Source organism: Pseudonaja textilis, chromosome Z (assembly GCF_049901715.1).
Source record: "Pseudonaja textilis isolate UNSWEBS1 chromosome Z, rPseTex1.2, whole genome shotgun sequence".
Lineage (NCBI taxonomy): Eukaryota > Metazoa > Chordata > Lepidosauria > Squamata > Elapidae > Pseudonaja > Pseudonaja textilis.
Window position 1 is genome coordinate 68,603,891 of NC_142008.1, and position 17,827 is coordinate 68,621,717.

The window sequence follows — 17,827 nt, forward strand, 5'->3', positions numbered from 1 at the left end:
AAATAAAATCACAATTTCAAGCGCACTTACCCTAAATGTCTTATTGGTATTCTTGGTTTATAGCTATCTTTCTCCTTTCTACTCACCCTCTGCTTCCTTCACAAGCAGCCAGCAGCTCCTCCCACAACCTCTGGGAATTTGAAATGCAATGGAAGCAATTCAAACTGCCTCTCTCCTTTTTACTTGCCCTCTGCTTCCTTCGATCTGCAGCCTTACTGCAGCTCAGCCTCCTCTTGAGCATCGAGAAGCAGTGTGGTTGTATTTCCAGCAGCCTCCAGATCTCCTTGATCCCCGGCTGCTTTCCAAGAGCATGTTTCTCCTTTTCTCATCCAGGGAGGTAAAATATTCTGCCTTTTTAATAGAATATTTCATTCTTCTAGAAGGGTGAGTGCTAATCTTCTACATGATTGTGAGAATATGCAGTAGTCCTAAGTGTGGAGCTGATATAAGACACTTTTTTTCAATGCTGTTGTAACTTTGATCTTAAAACAAATGGTTATAAGTCGAAGACTGTAGTAAAACTGTATTATAAATGACTGTCCTGTATATCTAATGATGTTTGTAAAATTATACTACTTCATCTGTCTAATTCAGAGTCTAACAGGCCGGGGAAGAGAGAGAATAGTTTTAAGTGAGTGGTAGGCAAGAGCATGAACACAGCTCCATTTGTACAAGTGATGGGTACACATGCACTCACTGTTCACACAAATGGAGCTGCATGTGTTCTCACCCACCTACTGCATGCACACTTAACCTTGCTCACCACTTCTACATCCCAGTTCTGAATCGACTGCAACCCAGTAGTGAGGCATAGTTTCAGGGTTGGGGACCCTGCTCTAATTCATAAATTTTGTTGGAAGTCCTTTAATAAAGGATTAATTCTGGGTTTTTTTTTCTTAATTTGTATTTATATATTAATACAACATTTTGATTAGTTTTGTTTTATTGAAAATGCCAAATCCAGTAACCTTCCTTATTATAAATCAGTATGACTGCATTATAGTCCTGGAGAGATGTATTGCTATTACTAATTAATATGATTGATGTTGTTATTAAGATGGTTTCCTCTTTGTTATAAATGAAACAAATTATCCTACATTCAGCTAGGAGAATGGAATAATAATGTTTTCTTGAACATGTTGTAGTTGTTTCAGTTTATGGGCCTTTTCCCTTTCCCAGCAAGAAGTTAATATAACTAACCAAAACCCTGAGTCTAGTATTGCTATCTGTCTTTTGAACAATTAGATTTTTTATATTCCTTCTTTTAAAAACCTGGGGTATTTTTTTCATCAACTATTAGAAAAAAGGGTATCTGAATACAAGGGTAGCTGGGATGTTAACCAAGATGACTGGTTAATTAATATTTCTGAGGTGTAGTAATTTGACCATATATAAAAAACATTAAAGTACAGACCATTATAGATTTATATAAATGCTTTATGATATTGTGCGGCTTTTTCTTGTCTATATAATGCTTCTTTTTATAATGATCAAAGACTTTTTATTTTTATAGTAGCTGTATACTGAATCAACATTTCCATTAAGTTTTCTATCACTGACGTTTTACTGATACTCAACTATGTGGAATTACATGGAAATTTAATGCACTTCTCTTCTGGCTTTAGCAGAAAACTGGCATTTGTTATTCCTGTTGTATTGTTTCTGTGTGTGTATAAAGAAAACAGGGTGGAGAAGAAAGTCTTAGGTCAAATCCACTCAACCATATATCATATGGTTCTGGTATCTGATGGAGTAGAAGGCATCTGATTTTTTACTTATCTATGCAGTATGTTTGCTTGGTATCAATACAAAATATAAGCTCAGTGTCCCTGCTCAAAATGCCATTCTTCATTTCAAATTTCCAGGTGCTGTCCATTGTAGTGTATGAAAGTCCCTTTCAGAAGATTAGTGAGTAGTTACCACCGTGGCCTCTTTTATATGAAGTGTTCTATCACATAGCATAGTCATGTCAGCGTGACAGCATTCACTCTAAAGGTGTTTTAGGGATTGGGAATTCATACATCACATGACTTCTAGGTTTGTGTATGCAGTGATTTGATGAGATGAAAGTGATGTGGTTTATTTTGCAATTGGGCCACATGGTAACCCTATTGGACAGTAGTTACCTTGCTTCCTCCTCAGTATGCTATTGTGCTTTGTGAGACCTAAGAAGAGAGGGCTATTAGAACTCTGGCCTGTAGTTCAAGGATCATAGGTGATTTCTACAGGCCTCCTGGTCCACAAACATGAGGAGGTAATAGGTTATGAAGATGACTATTGATTGACCAAGCTAAGCAGACTACTGAACTGCAGCTATCTACACCTGCACAACGCACATAGTACTGATTTATAGCTCAATGGGTTTGTGATGCCATCTGGCAGGTTACAGTTTTAATGCTGCACACTGGAATAAGCTTTTATTCCCCAATTGTAGTAATATATCTGTTCAAATTCTCCAGGATTTGTTTCTGTGCAGTTTTTGGCAGATTGGACTGGCTTTTATTAGAATATTTTTGAAAAATAGAAAATAAAAAATTTAGCTTTCCATTTTCTGTCACCATTTTGCCAAATTCTCCAACCAGCTGGCCAACTATTTTATTTACTTTCTTCTTATTCCACATATATCCCAAGAACTGTTTTGTGTTATTTTTGGCATTTGTTGCAAGTCTCAACACATTCTGAACCTGATCCCATGTCATCATTGCAATGTCAAGCATATTCTGAATTGTTTTTTTCCTTTAAGATTTTTATTCATACCCTAGAAACCTTTGTTCCTCCCTCATATTATAACCTTCAGGTGGAAGTATAATAAAAGCACCATCGTATGCTCTGAAATGTGTTCTTGCTTTGCTCATTATTTTCAATATATTTCCAGGCTTCTTAGGTAGTATCATTTGTTCCAATATGGAGAAGAAAGGGATAAGTTTGATAAGATGGGTCATCCTCTGCATTGTATCCAATATTTTTTCACCTGGAAACAACACACTTTCCTAGATATCATATCTGGATTGCCAATTGCTGACTCTGTTCTTCCTAGCAGTGAATGACCCGTTACACCACATGCCATTTCCTCTCTGAGGCAAGTGTAAGATCTGAAACGAATTGTCATTCCAGTGACAGGAACTTGGTCCTCAAAGTTATATGCTCCCAGTATTGTACACTTTGTGTTCTTTGCACTTTTTAAAAATCTAGCTATTCCTGTCTGCACATACGTTTGTGTAGGGCGGAGGGGGATCAGTGGTGGGATTCAAAAATTTTACTAGCAGTTCTGTGGGCGTGGCTTGGTGGGTGTGGCTTGGTGGGGTCATATGACTGAGTGGGCATGGCCAACTCAACATCACTCAAGGAAAGGTGGGGCAGCACCTTGCTGTGAGTGACATCAAATTGGCCACATCCACTCAGTCATATGACCCCACCACCACCAAGTCACGCCTACCAAGCCATGCCCACAGAACCAGCAGAAAAGTTCAGTCAAGTCTTCTAGCGTTCAACCTGGCTGCTTCTCTCTGCCACAGCATTCAACCTGGCTGCTTCTCTCCTCCTTCTCGGCCCCAAACATACAGAGCAAACAGGCACACATCTCATGCCACACACCATCTCCTCACAGAAGTCCTAGCCCCGTGAGATGTGTGCACGCTCTGTGTATATGCCCGAGAAGAAGAAGACTTGGCTGAACTGTTCTGCTTCTCTTCACAACAGAACTGCTCAGAAGGCAGCTCCTGTGGCCTGTCCCTTTATGATTTCCCCACACTTCGCACATCAAAGTACCTTAAAGAGACAGATTGCAGCGGCTGCCTTCCGAGCAGCTTCTCTGCAAAGGGAGGCAGAAAAGTTCAGCCAAGTCTTTTCCTCCTTCTCGGCCTCATGTTACAGCAAAGATGCACACACCTCATGGCACTGGGACCTTCTATGAAGAGACATGGGCAAGTGCATGGGCAAGTCCCTCCGGTACAGCAGTCCATTCTCCTGGCCAGGTCTGGCTGTGAGTGGCACCAGCAGGCAATGGGATGGTGAGGCTTGGCCGCCTCTTTTTCGGCACGAGAAGCCTGAAACCACTGCCTCTTTTTCGGTGCAAGAAGCCTGCAGCCGCCACCTCTTTTTCAGCATGATAAGCCTCCAGCTGCCACTTCTTTGCCAGCTGGAACTGAGTGGCAGCGGTGGCTGGAGGCTTCTTGTGCTGAAAAAGAGGCGGTTGCAGGCTTCTTGCACTGAAAAACAGGTGGTGGCTGCAGACTTCTCATATAAAAAAAAAAGGCGGCAAGTTGCAGGCTTCTCCTCACACCAAAAAAGAGGCAGTGGCTGGAGGCTTCTTGTGCTGAAAACTACTGTGGCTGGAGGCTTCTCGCAAAAGGCAGTTGAGCCTCACCGTGTCCCCCTCCACCAAGGCAGTCCTTTGGAAGTTGAGCAAGGAAGAGGATGAGCAGGTGGTATGCAGCTGGAGGCCCTGGGGAAGGCCAGAGCCAGGGACTGATGTATCACTACTTTGAGGGCCAAGTTGGAGGGCAAGTGGGTAGCATATGTGAGGAGACCTCAGGGAAGGCCAGAGCTAGGAAATGGTGTGGCCCCTGACCCATGGTGGAGGGCAAGTGGGCAGGTGGCATGTGAGTGGAAGGATGGCGAGAGCCAGGTTTGAAAGGTGGCTGAGCCTCATCGTGTCCACCATGAGTCAGCACTCAAATGGGGCCTGAGCTGATGGTGGCAGAGACAGGTAGGTCGGACTGGAAGTCGATTGAGGCTTGCTTGCAGGCTCACTCAACAAGGAGATCAGGGCCACGGCAGAAGGCACGCAGCCATGATGGGTGAAGGCAGGCAGCCATGGCAGGCGAAGGCAGGCAGCAATGGTGAGCGGGAGAGGGTAGGGCAGAATGGGGCGAGCTAGCTTAGCTGAGTGGATGGGAAGGGTCAAGCAGCAACCAGGTGGGCAGGTGGGTGGGGCCAACCAGAGATGGTATTTGCCAGTTATCCGAACTAGTTAAAATTTCCACTAGTTAAAAGGTCCAAACTGGCTAAATACCACCGTGGGAGTGTAAGATGGGAAACAAAGACTTTCAAAATATACCATGTAAGTCAATTACATAATCCAGTAACACAATCACTGGTTGATAAATCCCATTGACTTTTGTAAGGTTTATTTCTCAATAAACCTTACAAAAGTCAATGGAATTTATCCTACAAAAGAACATTGTAGCATGCTGAACATATTAAGTTTCTCTGCCATGGGGATTTCATTTTAATATTATAAAAGATATATAATCTTATAAAAGACCAGTTTAGAAAACAAGCGCTAAGATAATCAAACTATACAAATACGCTTTTATAATAAGCTTTTAAGATAAATCAATTCATAAACCTTATCATTTGATAGCATCTCTAATATTCCAAATTTTATGGGGTATGGAAATGGAAATCTACTTTGCTAGGCAAAAGTATCAGCACTTTATATTCCCTGTAGTACAAGCTGTTCACTGCAGGTTCATTATGACTGGTTTGAATGGACAATTATTTAACTGGGGAGTTAGGAGCTGTGGAGTATGTTTTATGGTTAGGGATATCTAAGACTCTGAATTTTATCACAGTGAATGATTCCTTTCCTATTTATATACATATGTGTTCTGCCAAATGTCACAACAATGATCAGATGCCCAAGCAATTGATTCCTTTGAATCCAGAAACACTCTAGTAAATAAAGGATTGAGCTTTAATATTAACTCAAGCATAAGAAAAAAAAACTTTTATACCAAGCGAAATGATATCCCAACTTCTCTTATAAGCTGACAACAGCTTCTTCATAATGACAGTCGAGGTACCCCAAAACTGGCCAGTTACAGGGGTGGGATTCTACCAGTTCTGACTGGTTCTATAGAACCTCTTGTTAACTTTCTAAGTAGTTCGGAGAACGGGTATTTAGAAGAAATCTCCTTCTGTTTTTTTCCACCCTTATTACATTCTTGGCAGTATGTCTAGACTTACTGTCTCAGAAGGAGGTTTTTTTCTTTCTTTCCTGATACTTTCTTAAAGGGGAAGGGTTGTTTTAAGCTATTGGGAGGAAATACTCCCCTGGAAATACTTCCAGCCTGCATGCAATGATCAGCACTTTGAAGAAATAATTGAATAACAAAGCAGAGCTGTGGAAAGAAGCTTTCTAATGACAAGGAACCAAGATGAGTGACATTCAGCAAGGCTTCTTGGCTAGCTAGAAATATTGACATTCAAACATGAGTTTACATACCCTTTCTGAGTTTTGGTCTAAAACTGGTTTTCGGTGAAGGCTAATCCTGTGTTTATTTATGGGATAATTTACCCTATTCAGCTCCAACAAGCAACAGCTACTGTTGTGATTTAATTATTTGTATTGTGTTTGAATTTTTTCCTGCCTCGTGGTTTCTTTTTCTATCTGGGGAGGGGGTCTTCCTTCACTGCTTTAGTGGTATCTGGCACTGTCTTTTTGGGGTGTACTTCCAAGAGGCAGGATGCAAGCTTTGCACTGATTTTTTTACTGCCTTTCTGGAGAGCATGTGACCTTTCTTTAAATCTGGATGATTTCCTTAGAATATCTTTTGAGGTAAATGAGACTAGCTGGTATTTTTAAGTGGTGCAAATGGATCTATGGATTGCTTCTCCTGGGTGTGTTCTTTATGCAGAGCTTAAATGATCTCTCTGCTAAAGGGTTTCACTTTATGAGCAAGAGTTGGCTGCTGATAGCTATCATTGCATTTTAGCTATTTTCATTCCTCAAGGTGCTCTGGCACCCTGCCTGATTTATAACTCTGGCTTGCACGTATTTTTAATGATTGGTATTTAGGGCAGCTTTTTGCAAGCAAAGAAGCTTTTTGTATTTTTGTACAAGTAATCCTTGACTTACAACAATTCATTTAGTGACCAAAGTTACAATGGCACTGAAAAAAGTGATTTATGACCATTTTTCACACTTATGACCATTGCAGCATCCCCACTGTCATGAGAGGCTAGGCAAGGAGAAGGGCCCCTTTATGTGAGTGACATCAAGTTGGCCACACCCAGTCACATGACCACCAAGCCACACCCACCAACCAAGCCACCCCCACAGAACTGGTTGTTAAAAAAATTGAATCCCACCCCTGGTCAGTTCCCACAGTACTCATTGCTAGATTCCATGTAGAAGCTCCCAAGAAACAATAATCCTAATACATTTATCAAGATCTGGCACCATAACTTCATATTGTGATCAGGATACTGAAGGATTTAATCTTGACTGTGTGGCACAGAATTCTGGTAAGGGAATTGAAAGTCTGAGAGTTTCATAGAAAGAAAATCTTGGACACTACATGAGAATTCCCTCACCTTTATTTAGTATAAGCAAGAGTCAAAATGACTTGTAATGACTTGTAAACTTCTAGACTTTTCTTATGAAGGAGAAATCAAAATATATCATTCCTCAAAAATAACATGGTCTACACCCCATCCTTGACATATTTTAATATTTTTTATTTTTATTTTATTTATTTTGTCAAGCATGCATTTTATTTATTTTTGTCAAGCATGCATTTGATTATATAAGTAAAACATGATTATTAATATATGAAATAGATATGAATAAAAGGGGACATTCAGACAGGGACAGTAAGTACTTTGGTGCGCTTATGCATGCCCCTTACAGACCTCTTAGGAATGGAGTGAGGTCAACAGTAGACAATCTGAGGTTAAAGTGTTTGGGGTTAGTGGAAGAAACCACATATTTTTCCTTGCATGAATTTCAAGTCTCCAAGTAATACATTGTACATTTGCAACCCTTTTTTTTTTTTAAACAAGTTTTATTGATTTTACGAACAAACAAGACAAAACATCATTAAACATTAAAAACATAAAACCTCTTTCCATTGTAGATCCTTACAAGGCAGGTAACATATTGCTTTATATCACATACTTATAATTTATCCCATTTCCATATAAACACGTAAATTCCCTTTACCAAATTCCACATTGTTTCTCTTTAATCATTATTCAATCATATTTCCTTTCTGATTTATCTGCTATCCAGTCATCAACTTTATATTTCCCTCTGGCTTGTTTATAATTATTCTCATCTAGTCTTCTTCCGAGATTTTATTATTTAATTCTTAATTAAACACACACACATAAAACACAGACATAAAAAACATAAAGCTTTCTTCTAGAAAGTAACTTGGCCCCAGATTACCTCTTTTTGTATGGACTCAGTTGTATTCACGCTTTTCTTATATACCATTACCCATCTTATTTACCATTCTATATCTATTATATAACTCCTCTCCACTTTTGCCTCATCTTAATTCTGTTTTATATATTTAATCTTGCTTTTTTTTTAAAAAAAATTTTTTTTTATATCTTTTGTCCATTTCTCCATTTACATCTGTCTCATTTCCAATTTAAGAAAGAATAGTTTCCCCTGGAATCACTAATCGGAGTATGATGCCTTTCTATCATTCCCCTAGGTTAAAATTTAAAATAACACCTAAATCCCAATCAGATTCTGCTTAGTACATTCTACTATTTCAAAAACCAATACTACAATAATAAATCCATAACAATCAACACATTAATCCATTAAACTCTATATTCAAACTAATATTTTAAACATTCCCTTTAGTATTTTATTAAAACTTATTATCATTCATTATTAAACCTTTTAAAGTTATACCTTGATATTTTAGCCTTTTATTAGATCTTAAAAAGTTCTGGTTATCTACTTATAATACAAATACCACTATTACAATACTCATGTGTACTTTGCAGAATCCCCTCTTTTTTAAAAAAAAAAAACCCATATATTACCCATTATCCCTGAAAAAAATTTCCTTATCTCCATCTTGTCTTATATCTTTGTAACTTTTTTCCCCCTTTTCCCTTTCCTTCTTAGCCCGCCTAAACTTTTTACCCGCTCCTCTCAAAACCTCTGTCTTCTTAATTTCCCCTTTCTGCATTCCTCTTTCCTTTTGCTTTCTAGCATTCTGTTGTTTTTGCATCTTCTTTTTCTCTTTCATAAATATTTTTTTATTTCTTAAGTCCTTCCTTTTCGCTCCTCTCTTTCTCCTTTCTTTCTTAGTCACACCGTTTAGTTCATTAAAAATGGCTTCTTCTTCGATTTCTTCCAGCTGTTGTTTAATTTGCTGACACATAGCAAGCGCCATATCTAGGAAACAAAGGGCTTCTCCCATAACATCTTTGTCTTCTTTCTTTGTTTTTAGATATTGTTTTTTAGTTCATCAAGAGATAGAGCCATTTTAAAGTTTCTTCTTCTCTTTCTGTATCCTCTTCTTAAACCAATCAGTTATTTCAAGGCTTAAAACAGTTCCCAAACGTCCCAAAGTCCCACAGTCATCAAACAGTCCAGGCAGAGTAAAAGCTTCTTCTTTTTACAGTTTCTCTTCTAGGGGTGAAGTCAAATTAGGGAAAGAAAATTCTCTTTATCTTCAAGGCATCTCCTCCAGCAAAGTCTTAGAGTAAAAATTTGTTTTCCCAAGCCTCTCCCTTCCCACTTATAACAAAGAAGTTTAGGTTTTACCTTCTACCAAAAGGCTGGTTTCCCTTTTCCATTTGTGAATTCCATAAGGGAGGGAGAGTAACTTCCCCTTTTCGTCACTTTTCTTCGCAGCTGAAAACATCAATCGGGAACAATAGCTTCCAAGTCATTACTTTCCCAGGTGTTAAATATATCCTTAAGGTCCCAGTTCAACCAAGAAAGAACTTTCTTTTTTAAAAAAAAAAGAAAACTCCTTCTCCCTCCTGCGCATTCTTTATCATCCAATTGCCGGCTTCTTTATGGTGGCCATAAAAGACCACCGCTGGAACCGTCTTGAGAAAAGGGGGTTATTGCCGGCTGGGGGGTTGTGATGCCCCTCACCCCCGTCCGGATCCCCCCTCTCTTCAGCTGCCCCAACAGGGCAGCCTTAGCCTCCAAATCCGTCAGGATCGGAGGCACCAAGGCGGCTAGCACAGCAGGAATCGCAGAGAAGGCGAATCCCTGCTGTTAGCAAAGCCAACAACCCTTTAACGTACACAATATACATCATTATAGCTATTGGATGCTACATCAAATTTAAAATGGTGATCAGTTTTGTTCCATCCTGAAAACACTAAACTCCTCCAGCACCTTTTTGGTGTATTATGGTCCTGCTCTGTTTCCTTAAACTGTGAATGCAGAATAAACACACATCTTGCTTAATGGCACACTTTACTCCTTAAGCAGCAGCCACTAGTAGGTGGAGGAGTTGTAATTGCATTGATTTCCTGTATGTTTTGGTATATAGTAAACTATCAGCAATATTTTGAACAGCTGTGATCAAAATCCTATAGGCCACTTTATTAGAATCAATTCATGACAGATGCTCTATAATTTGTTTCTAGTTCTAAAAATTTTCCTTAATTTATAACTTACAAAAAAAAACCCTTTTTTTAACTGAAACCTTTATCTCACTGAAAGCATCTTTTCTTCACTTTTATACCACCCTCTTCTTTTGCATCATTGGGGAAAAGGAAAATGCTGTATCTTAAAAAACCATGGTGTGAAGTATTGGAAGAAATATCCTTCTGGGTTCATTTCCAAGTGGGGAAAAAGACACTGGATTCATAGATGTTGCTTGGAAAGGTTTAATGGTGGACAGGACCACATGCCTTGGAGCTCTGAGCAGAAAGAAAAGGAACAAAAGCTGAGAATCCTTGGTTTTATACCCTCTGTTGGGCCCCATCTTAGTGTTTCCTGTTCCTGTGTAAGAAATATATCCCATTGGCTGTCAGACTCCAAGGGACAGGGTCTTAACTAACTTTGTAGACTTTGTCTGGACCACATGGCTTCACCTGAGTGCTGGCTGATGCAATCTTCCCAGGTGCCATGTGGTGAGATGGGTAATCCTATCATTTCCTGAGGGCCATGTCTTAATCCCATCACCCTGGCACTGAAGGAGGGGGTAGGGAGCTGCAGGAAGGTGCGTTGTCTTTAAAACATGTTTTTCCTTTTTTCATCAAGGGAAATAGAATACTCTGCCTTTTTAATATTTCCTAGAATATTTCATTCTTCTAGGAGAGGAGTGGGTGCTAACTTTCTACAGAAGTAGAAGCTGCTTTTCCTGACCAGAGGGCTCCTAAACAGTTTTGTTTTTTTAATCAGTACCTGGTCATTGGACTCATTAGAATTATTGCTCTCATTGCATTCTCTGGGTAGGTAATGACAACATTATATAACTCAATTACAAAGAATACACTAATTTCCCAATAACTTTCTAAAATTAAAAATTATTAACTCAGAAAAAAGAAATATGGTATAAAAGTGAAAAGAAGATGCTTTCATTGTATAATTTCAGCAGAAGTCAAACTGTGACAGAAAATTGGTAGAATAGTATTCCTGAAACTCCCAGTAAAATTTCAGGGAGTGGCTGTACCTTCCGAGTGGTGGCATGTGGATGTGCTTTCTGCCACTGGTTGTCACACAGCAGGGGCGTGAGATGTTAGCGGTGAGAATGAGCCTACAGGGAAATATTTATGACTATTAAATTGAACTAGTTGCTAGTGATTTTTCTCTTCAGATGGGAGGGGAGTTACTCGCTTTCTTAAGAGATTATTGTGAATTTCTCAGGGTCATTCCCAAGTGAGAACAATCACTTCGAAGAATCTTCGGTTCCGAAATTTCACTTGCACTGTTCAGTATAAGGCACCATAGAGATGAGCGAGAAAGAATGACATCACCATGTCTTCAGGATGTATAACCAATGAAGGCCTCTTAATTTAAAAAACACTTGGTCGCCTTCGCTAAGCACCACGCCCTTCTACATACGCACCCTTGATCCTCCTCTTCCTCTCCTTTCGGAAAACACGTGAAACCCATTTCAGGCCCCGCCCACCTCCCTTATCTTTCTCATTTGAAGGAGGAGCCGACTGGCTGGTGAGACGCGTCTGGTAGTAAGCGGTTGTGGTCAGTGTCGCTTTTAATCCGGCGGTCCCAGTCTCACCCTAGCGGGTCTCGAGCTAAAAAGAGAAGCAGAGACAGCCTCTACAAGCCCCGTGCTTCCTTCTACCTTAGGTGGGCCTGACCTATCCCTTGCAGATAAGTATGTGCTTTCTTCCACACCAATCAGTTGGCGGCTGCCTAGAACTGGGCGGGCGCGACCTGCTGAGCCTTTCAGCATTTGGCTGGGGAATGGGACAACGACGCTTCTAAGCCCAGGGCAGTTTTAGAGGAAAAGGGGGGCTGCCTAGGGCAAGTGTGCGTGGAGTGCCTTTGGAGGCCGACGGCGGAGCCCTTGCTTTGGGAAGAGCTTTCCCTTTTCCGGAACTCTTGCCTTTCTTTTCTGCTCGCTTGTCCTTGCTTTTTCCCCTACTGAATGGGCCGTCGTGGCGCTCCCTTTTCCCATGCCTTGAACGCAATGGGCGCGCCACGCTGCTTGTGTGGGTGGGTAGCTGGTTGGTGTTAAGGCGGCTTCAGGGCTGCTTTCCTCTTCGTTATACTGAAGTGTATCGCTGAAAAAAGTGATGGAAGCTTTTCTGTGTAAGGCGCTCGTTTTTTCCCTGCAGTGTTAAACTTATTCAAAGCGAGATATGCTGGGTCTACCTGCTTGAGTCCAGACAGACCTGTGGTTGGCCTTAACTGGGAAGGGGTAGCAATTTCAGTAAAGAGAAAGGCTTAGCTGACTCTATTGAGGTGAAGCACTAAGCAAATCATTCTGGGACACTAGCTACAGATATCTGAAGTCGGCAGCCTCTGTTACAAATGCTGCCTCTAAATAAGATTCTATTATTGGTTATGATGGATACTTATACACATTGGTAGACCTGTTCATTACTTGAGAGGTAGTGTGGAATAGCTGTTGGGGCACCAAGCTAGACACTGGGAGATCCTGAGTTACTCAAACCTTGTGCAAAGCCAGCTGTGTGATTGAGCCAGTCCATGTCATCCTAAAAAAACAGATAAATCATTTCTGCAAATTGAAGGACTTGTTCAGTGTTCACCCAGATAATTTACTTGAAAGTGCACACATCCACACAAATGTTCTCTACTTATTCAATTGTGCTTATTTAGTTGTGCTATTTATACATTATATTTAGGAGTTAAAATCCAGTAAAAGCAACAATTCTTCAGGAAAGTAATTTGCTTGTGAATATAGCATTTATCATTTTACTAATTTATTAATTTGAAAGTCCATATGTAGTTATTTTATGACTATCAGTCTGTGAGTTGTTGAACAAAAAAAAAAAACTATTTTAAATCCTATTAATGCAAACAATTTTTCTTGTTTTAGGTCTTACCTTTGTGTGAAGTATCTGCAGGAAAAAATGGCAACAAATAAGCCTAAAAGTCAGAATTCTTTGGCTCTGCATAAAGTAATTATGGTAGGCAGTGGGGGAGTAGGAAAATCTGCATTGACTTTACAATTCATGTATGATGAGGTAAGAATTCAAAATGTTTTCCTTTAAATTGCTATACAAATTTTCAAGGTATATGAGAGCAACTGAAACAATATTACATTAATCAGTACTTAATACATTTCTGTTATATCAGTGGTTGAAGTAGTTTAGACACAATCTGAGAAAATTACTTAAAATAGCTGAGGGTGTTTTAGTTATATTTGGAAGAGTCAAAATTTGAAACAAAATGGTATCTTCATTGTTTCTGGCTTCTAGGTTTAAACAAAAAATAGTGTGATTAAAAACTTTTTTTTTGCATAAGGCAATTGTACTGTATAAAGGATTTGGTTTAAGACTGGCTGTTGGTTTTAAATCTTCCTCTCAAGAGTCAGGTAGCAGCTGTGGCTCTTTTTGCAAGTCCAGCTTATGCACTACTAGTGCCTGTTTTTTGACCAAGAGGTCTTGCTACTATGGCTCATAATTCCCATTTGGGTTATTATAAAGTACTCTGGAGTTGCCTTTGAAGAGTGTTTGAAAACTGCCAACAGTCCAGAATACGGCTGTGCAGACAGTTTTTGCTTCTCACTAAGCCTAATAAGACAGCTACTCTGCAAGCTGCACTGGCTCCTTGTAAGTTTCTGGATGAAATTCAAGGAGCTGGTTCTGAAAGCCCTGCATGTGGGTGAAGTTTTTTCTCCCATTGTTTCTGTTTTCCCTATCAGATCTTAAAGAATAGGCACACTCCAGTTTTTTTCCGTTAAGCACTCTTCATTTTGTTGGATTTAGGAGTCCTAATTTTTCTGTCACTGCCTGCCTTGTTGAACAACATCCCCCAGATTGCCTTAACATTTTTGGTCTCTGGCTACTTTCTCAGGTGTTTGGGTCTGTTGAGGTTTGGATTATTAGAACTGGAACACACTACCTCTCATGTTTTGGGTTATTTTCAACTGACGGTTTTTTAATATTTGTATACATTCTGAGTTACTTCTATAAGATAAATTGCCTTATATACTTCATTGGATAAATAACTACCATATAATCTTCCACCAGTATTAGATAGGGCTGAACAAGAATGAGTTTTTGAAATCATTAAAAATTTGTTGTTTAGAATGGAACTGACTATTTTGTTAACAGTTTGTAGAAGATTATGAACCTACCAAAGCCGATAGCTACAGAAAAAGAGTGGTCCTGGATGGAGAAGAAGTTCAGATTGATATATTGGATACAGCAGGACAGGAAGATTATGCTGCAATTCGTGATAACTATTTTCGAAGCGGAGAAGGTTTTCTCTGTGTATTTTCAATTACAGAGCTTGAATCTTTTGCTGCTACAGCTGACTTCAGGTAATTGGATGAATGTTTTAATATTTTGAATGATGGTAATTTTTGTCTTACAATTCCTTGCCTTTTTATATTGGTAATTCTCTAAACACCCAACTGATAAAATGGTACAAGAAAGCTACATATAACTGAAATGTCTGATTAATGCTCCAGATAATCATGTGTAACATGCTATATCAATTCACAGATCTAGGGAAAAATGACAGTTTTAACAGTCTGGAATTAGGATGGCCTCGAAAAGGATGCTTTACAATATGTAAAGCTCTTCTGGCTGTGGCAAAGCATTGCACCCATCACCTCTGTGGCCACATGATGATGATCTACATGCTTGGCAGTTTCTTTACATTTACAACAGCATTTAGTTCAAAATATCACAGATAAATAATTGTATTTTCCATGAGTGTATGGATCAAAAGTGTGTGGTATTTTTTCTTCTCCAGAGAGCAGATTTTAAGAGTAAAGGAAGATGAAAATGTGCCATTTTTGCTTGTTGGCAACAAATCTGATTTAGAGGATAGAAGACAGGTTTCTGTAGAAGAAGCAAAAACTAGAGCTGATCAGTGGAATGTTAACTATGTGGAAACATCTGCTAAAACACGAGCTAATGTTGATAAGGTAAAAGCTATTTCCCATTTTGTGTAATCCTCTTCACGTAAGATTTGCCAACATAATTATATTTAAGTAAATGTATTCCCACAGTGGCTATAAAAATCCTGTACAGTTTAGAAAATTTTAAATTTGAAAGATAGGTTAAAAAAAGTGGGTAGGTAATGAAAACCTATAATTCCACTTTCCAATATTACGTTTTGCTTTATTTTCTGCTGCAATTGTTTCCATCCAAAGCAGAGTTTGAGAAATAAAAAAGCAACTTCGGCATGGAGACTAAAACTAATGGTGCAGATGGTCCACACACTTTTTTTCCCACATCTGACTTTCTGAGTCACTGCTCTTCATTGTCCTTTGCTCTGCAGTTAGTTGCAAAGCAGTTTCTGCCCTATGCTCATGGAAGAGAAAGGAACATTGGAAGTGGGAGGTGGACAAGTATGGCCCTTTCTCTTTCTGGCAGGATGTGGTAGCAGCCCATTTTCTAATTTTCTTATTAGCAGCTTTTTAATACAAGGAAAAAAATAGGAAATTAGGAAAAGAAGGAGCAAAAGAAGAAAGGAGCACAGTTTCTACAAGCAAGGGTGTGTGACTTACGTGAAAAAAGTGACTATGTAACAGAATTCTGTTAAAAGTCAGGTACAAGAGTCTGAGTCAGCAAATGTAACTAGCTCTATAAAGTACAGCACAGAATGGTTGAAGTATATGTGATAGCCAATGAGTTATTTGAAAGTTTATTGACTGCTAGCTTGAAAGACTAGTTCTATAGTCTTTGGTTATATTTTTCATGTGTTAAATTTTAAATGTAAATTATTGTATTAACCTATTGTCAATTGTGGAAGATCTTTGTTTTTGCTGTTGAGGCATAGCAAAACGTTTTCTAAGTTTCAGCATATAATTTGGAATTAAAGATATATCATGGCTTAATTAGTAGCTAAATGAAATTAAGTACATGTTATATTTAGGCATTCAGTCAATTGTATTGATACTGATATTTCTCCTAGGTATTTTTTGACTTAATGAGAGAAATCAGAGCAAGAAAGATGGAAGACAGTAAAGAAAAGAATGGAAAAAAGAAAAGGAAAAGTCTAGCCAAGAGGATCAGAGAAAGATGTTGCATTTTATAACCAAAGTTTCAAACTCTCTTCTACTTCAACCACAATAAAATCCATTAACATAGAGCATGTTATTTGGAGGCTGTTATGGCAGAAATCACTCTTAATAGTTGGGGAATTCTAATACACCACTTAAGGCAAGGTTGGGACAACACTGAAAATCTTCATTGGAAAAATATAGTTTCAAGAAAAGCAGAATTTAATCCATATAACTTGTTTTCTTTTGCCATGGTTCTGAATGTAGAGGATTTTTTTTTCTCCCATGGGCAATTTATTGAACTGTGAATGAAAAAGCATTACTTTTTATGTTTTTCTTTAAAGCATATACTTTTATATCAGATTTTTACTTTATATCTTACTGCCTTGAAAATTACAGTGGTAATGAAAAAAACGAAACAAAAAATAGTAAATAAGCTTTCCTTTTTGTTAAGAATTATGCAAATTAGAGAACAAACTATCTTCTCTGCTTCTGTTGGAATCATTTATACATGGACCTAGATTAATGGTATAAACATGACAATATTTGAATATGCCTTAATTTAAGAGTATATCTTGCAACGCACTAAATTGTATGTGTGCATCAATGTGAAATATCTTCTAATGCAGTTTTTGAGCATTTTTACTAGCTAACAGTACAGTTGATCAGAAAAATGTGCCATACTCTGAATTTTGAATTATCCAGAATGTATAATTTCCTTGCTTTAGTGAAAAGTGCTTTAGTAAAAGTCAACTGATACATTAAATTTAAAAATGAAGTGGGTGCAGTACATTTCAATTGGAAGTTTACTTCTTAATTCAGAGATACTGACATTTACTTTTGTAAGTACTTTATCTTTGCCTATTTGTGGAGGATATTTTCCTTAGGTAGGATAGCACTATGCATTTCAAAAGCACAAATAAGGTTCCATTCTGAAAAATATGTAAGCTGTTAGAGTTTATTTTTCTCTGTTTGAGAACATTTACTATATATTGTTTAATGGAAATATACTTTTCTGGTTTATTTCAGTCAGCTGACTATCTTCCTTTGCAATATCAAAATACTGACGATATGCTTCCAAAATTGTCATTAAAATATTTTTAAAAATTGTTTTCAATTATTTATTGTAAGGAACATTACCATACTGTTAATGTATAACTGAGCTGAATATAAACCTCCAACTCCGAGATTTCAAGGAATTCAGTATAATACATGACTTCCAAAAGGCTTTCTAAATATATCTTTGTAAGCCTCCATCTGAACAAAATAGACAGCATATGTACATAATATGCTAACTGATAGGCTTTATTGATGTGACTTTAGAAAACATTTGTTCAAGAAATTTTGTTAGTACATTCTGCAGTAGATGTTATGTGCGGAATTACTTCTTGATGTGGCTGCTCTAAGCAGACTGGTCCTCATATATTTGTTTTTCAGTT

General features: G+C 38.3%; 1 protein-coding gene across 6 annotated transcripts; it reads left to right on the plus strand.

Annotated features, from left to right (window-relative positions):
- Nucleotides 1–244: 244 nt before the first annotated feature.
- RALA (RAS like proto-oncogene A) lies at nt 245–17,493 on the plus strand. Of its 6 annotated transcripts, none has more exons than XM_087918545.1 (5): nt 245–337; nt 13,248–13,395; nt 14,488–14,696; nt 15,134–15,308; nt 16,301–17,493. In XM_087918545.1, the coding sequence occupies exons 2-5, from the start codon at nt 13,282–13,284 to the stop codon at nt 16,421–16,423; spliced, it is 621 nt and encodes a 206-aa protein (XP_087774671.1). In that variant the 5' UTR covers nt 245–337; nt 13,248–13,281; the 3' UTR covers nt 16,424–17,493. The 6 variants fall into 6 exon arrangements, with proteins under 6 accessions (XP_087774671.1, XP_087774669.1, XP_087774667.1 ...); XM_087918543.1 differs by lacking the exon at nt 245–337 and adding an exon at nt 10,849–10,940; XM_087918541.1 differs by lacking the exon at nt 245–337 and adding an exon at nt 11,760–12,031.
- The last annotated feature ends 334 nt before the right edge of the window (nt 17,494–17,827 follow it).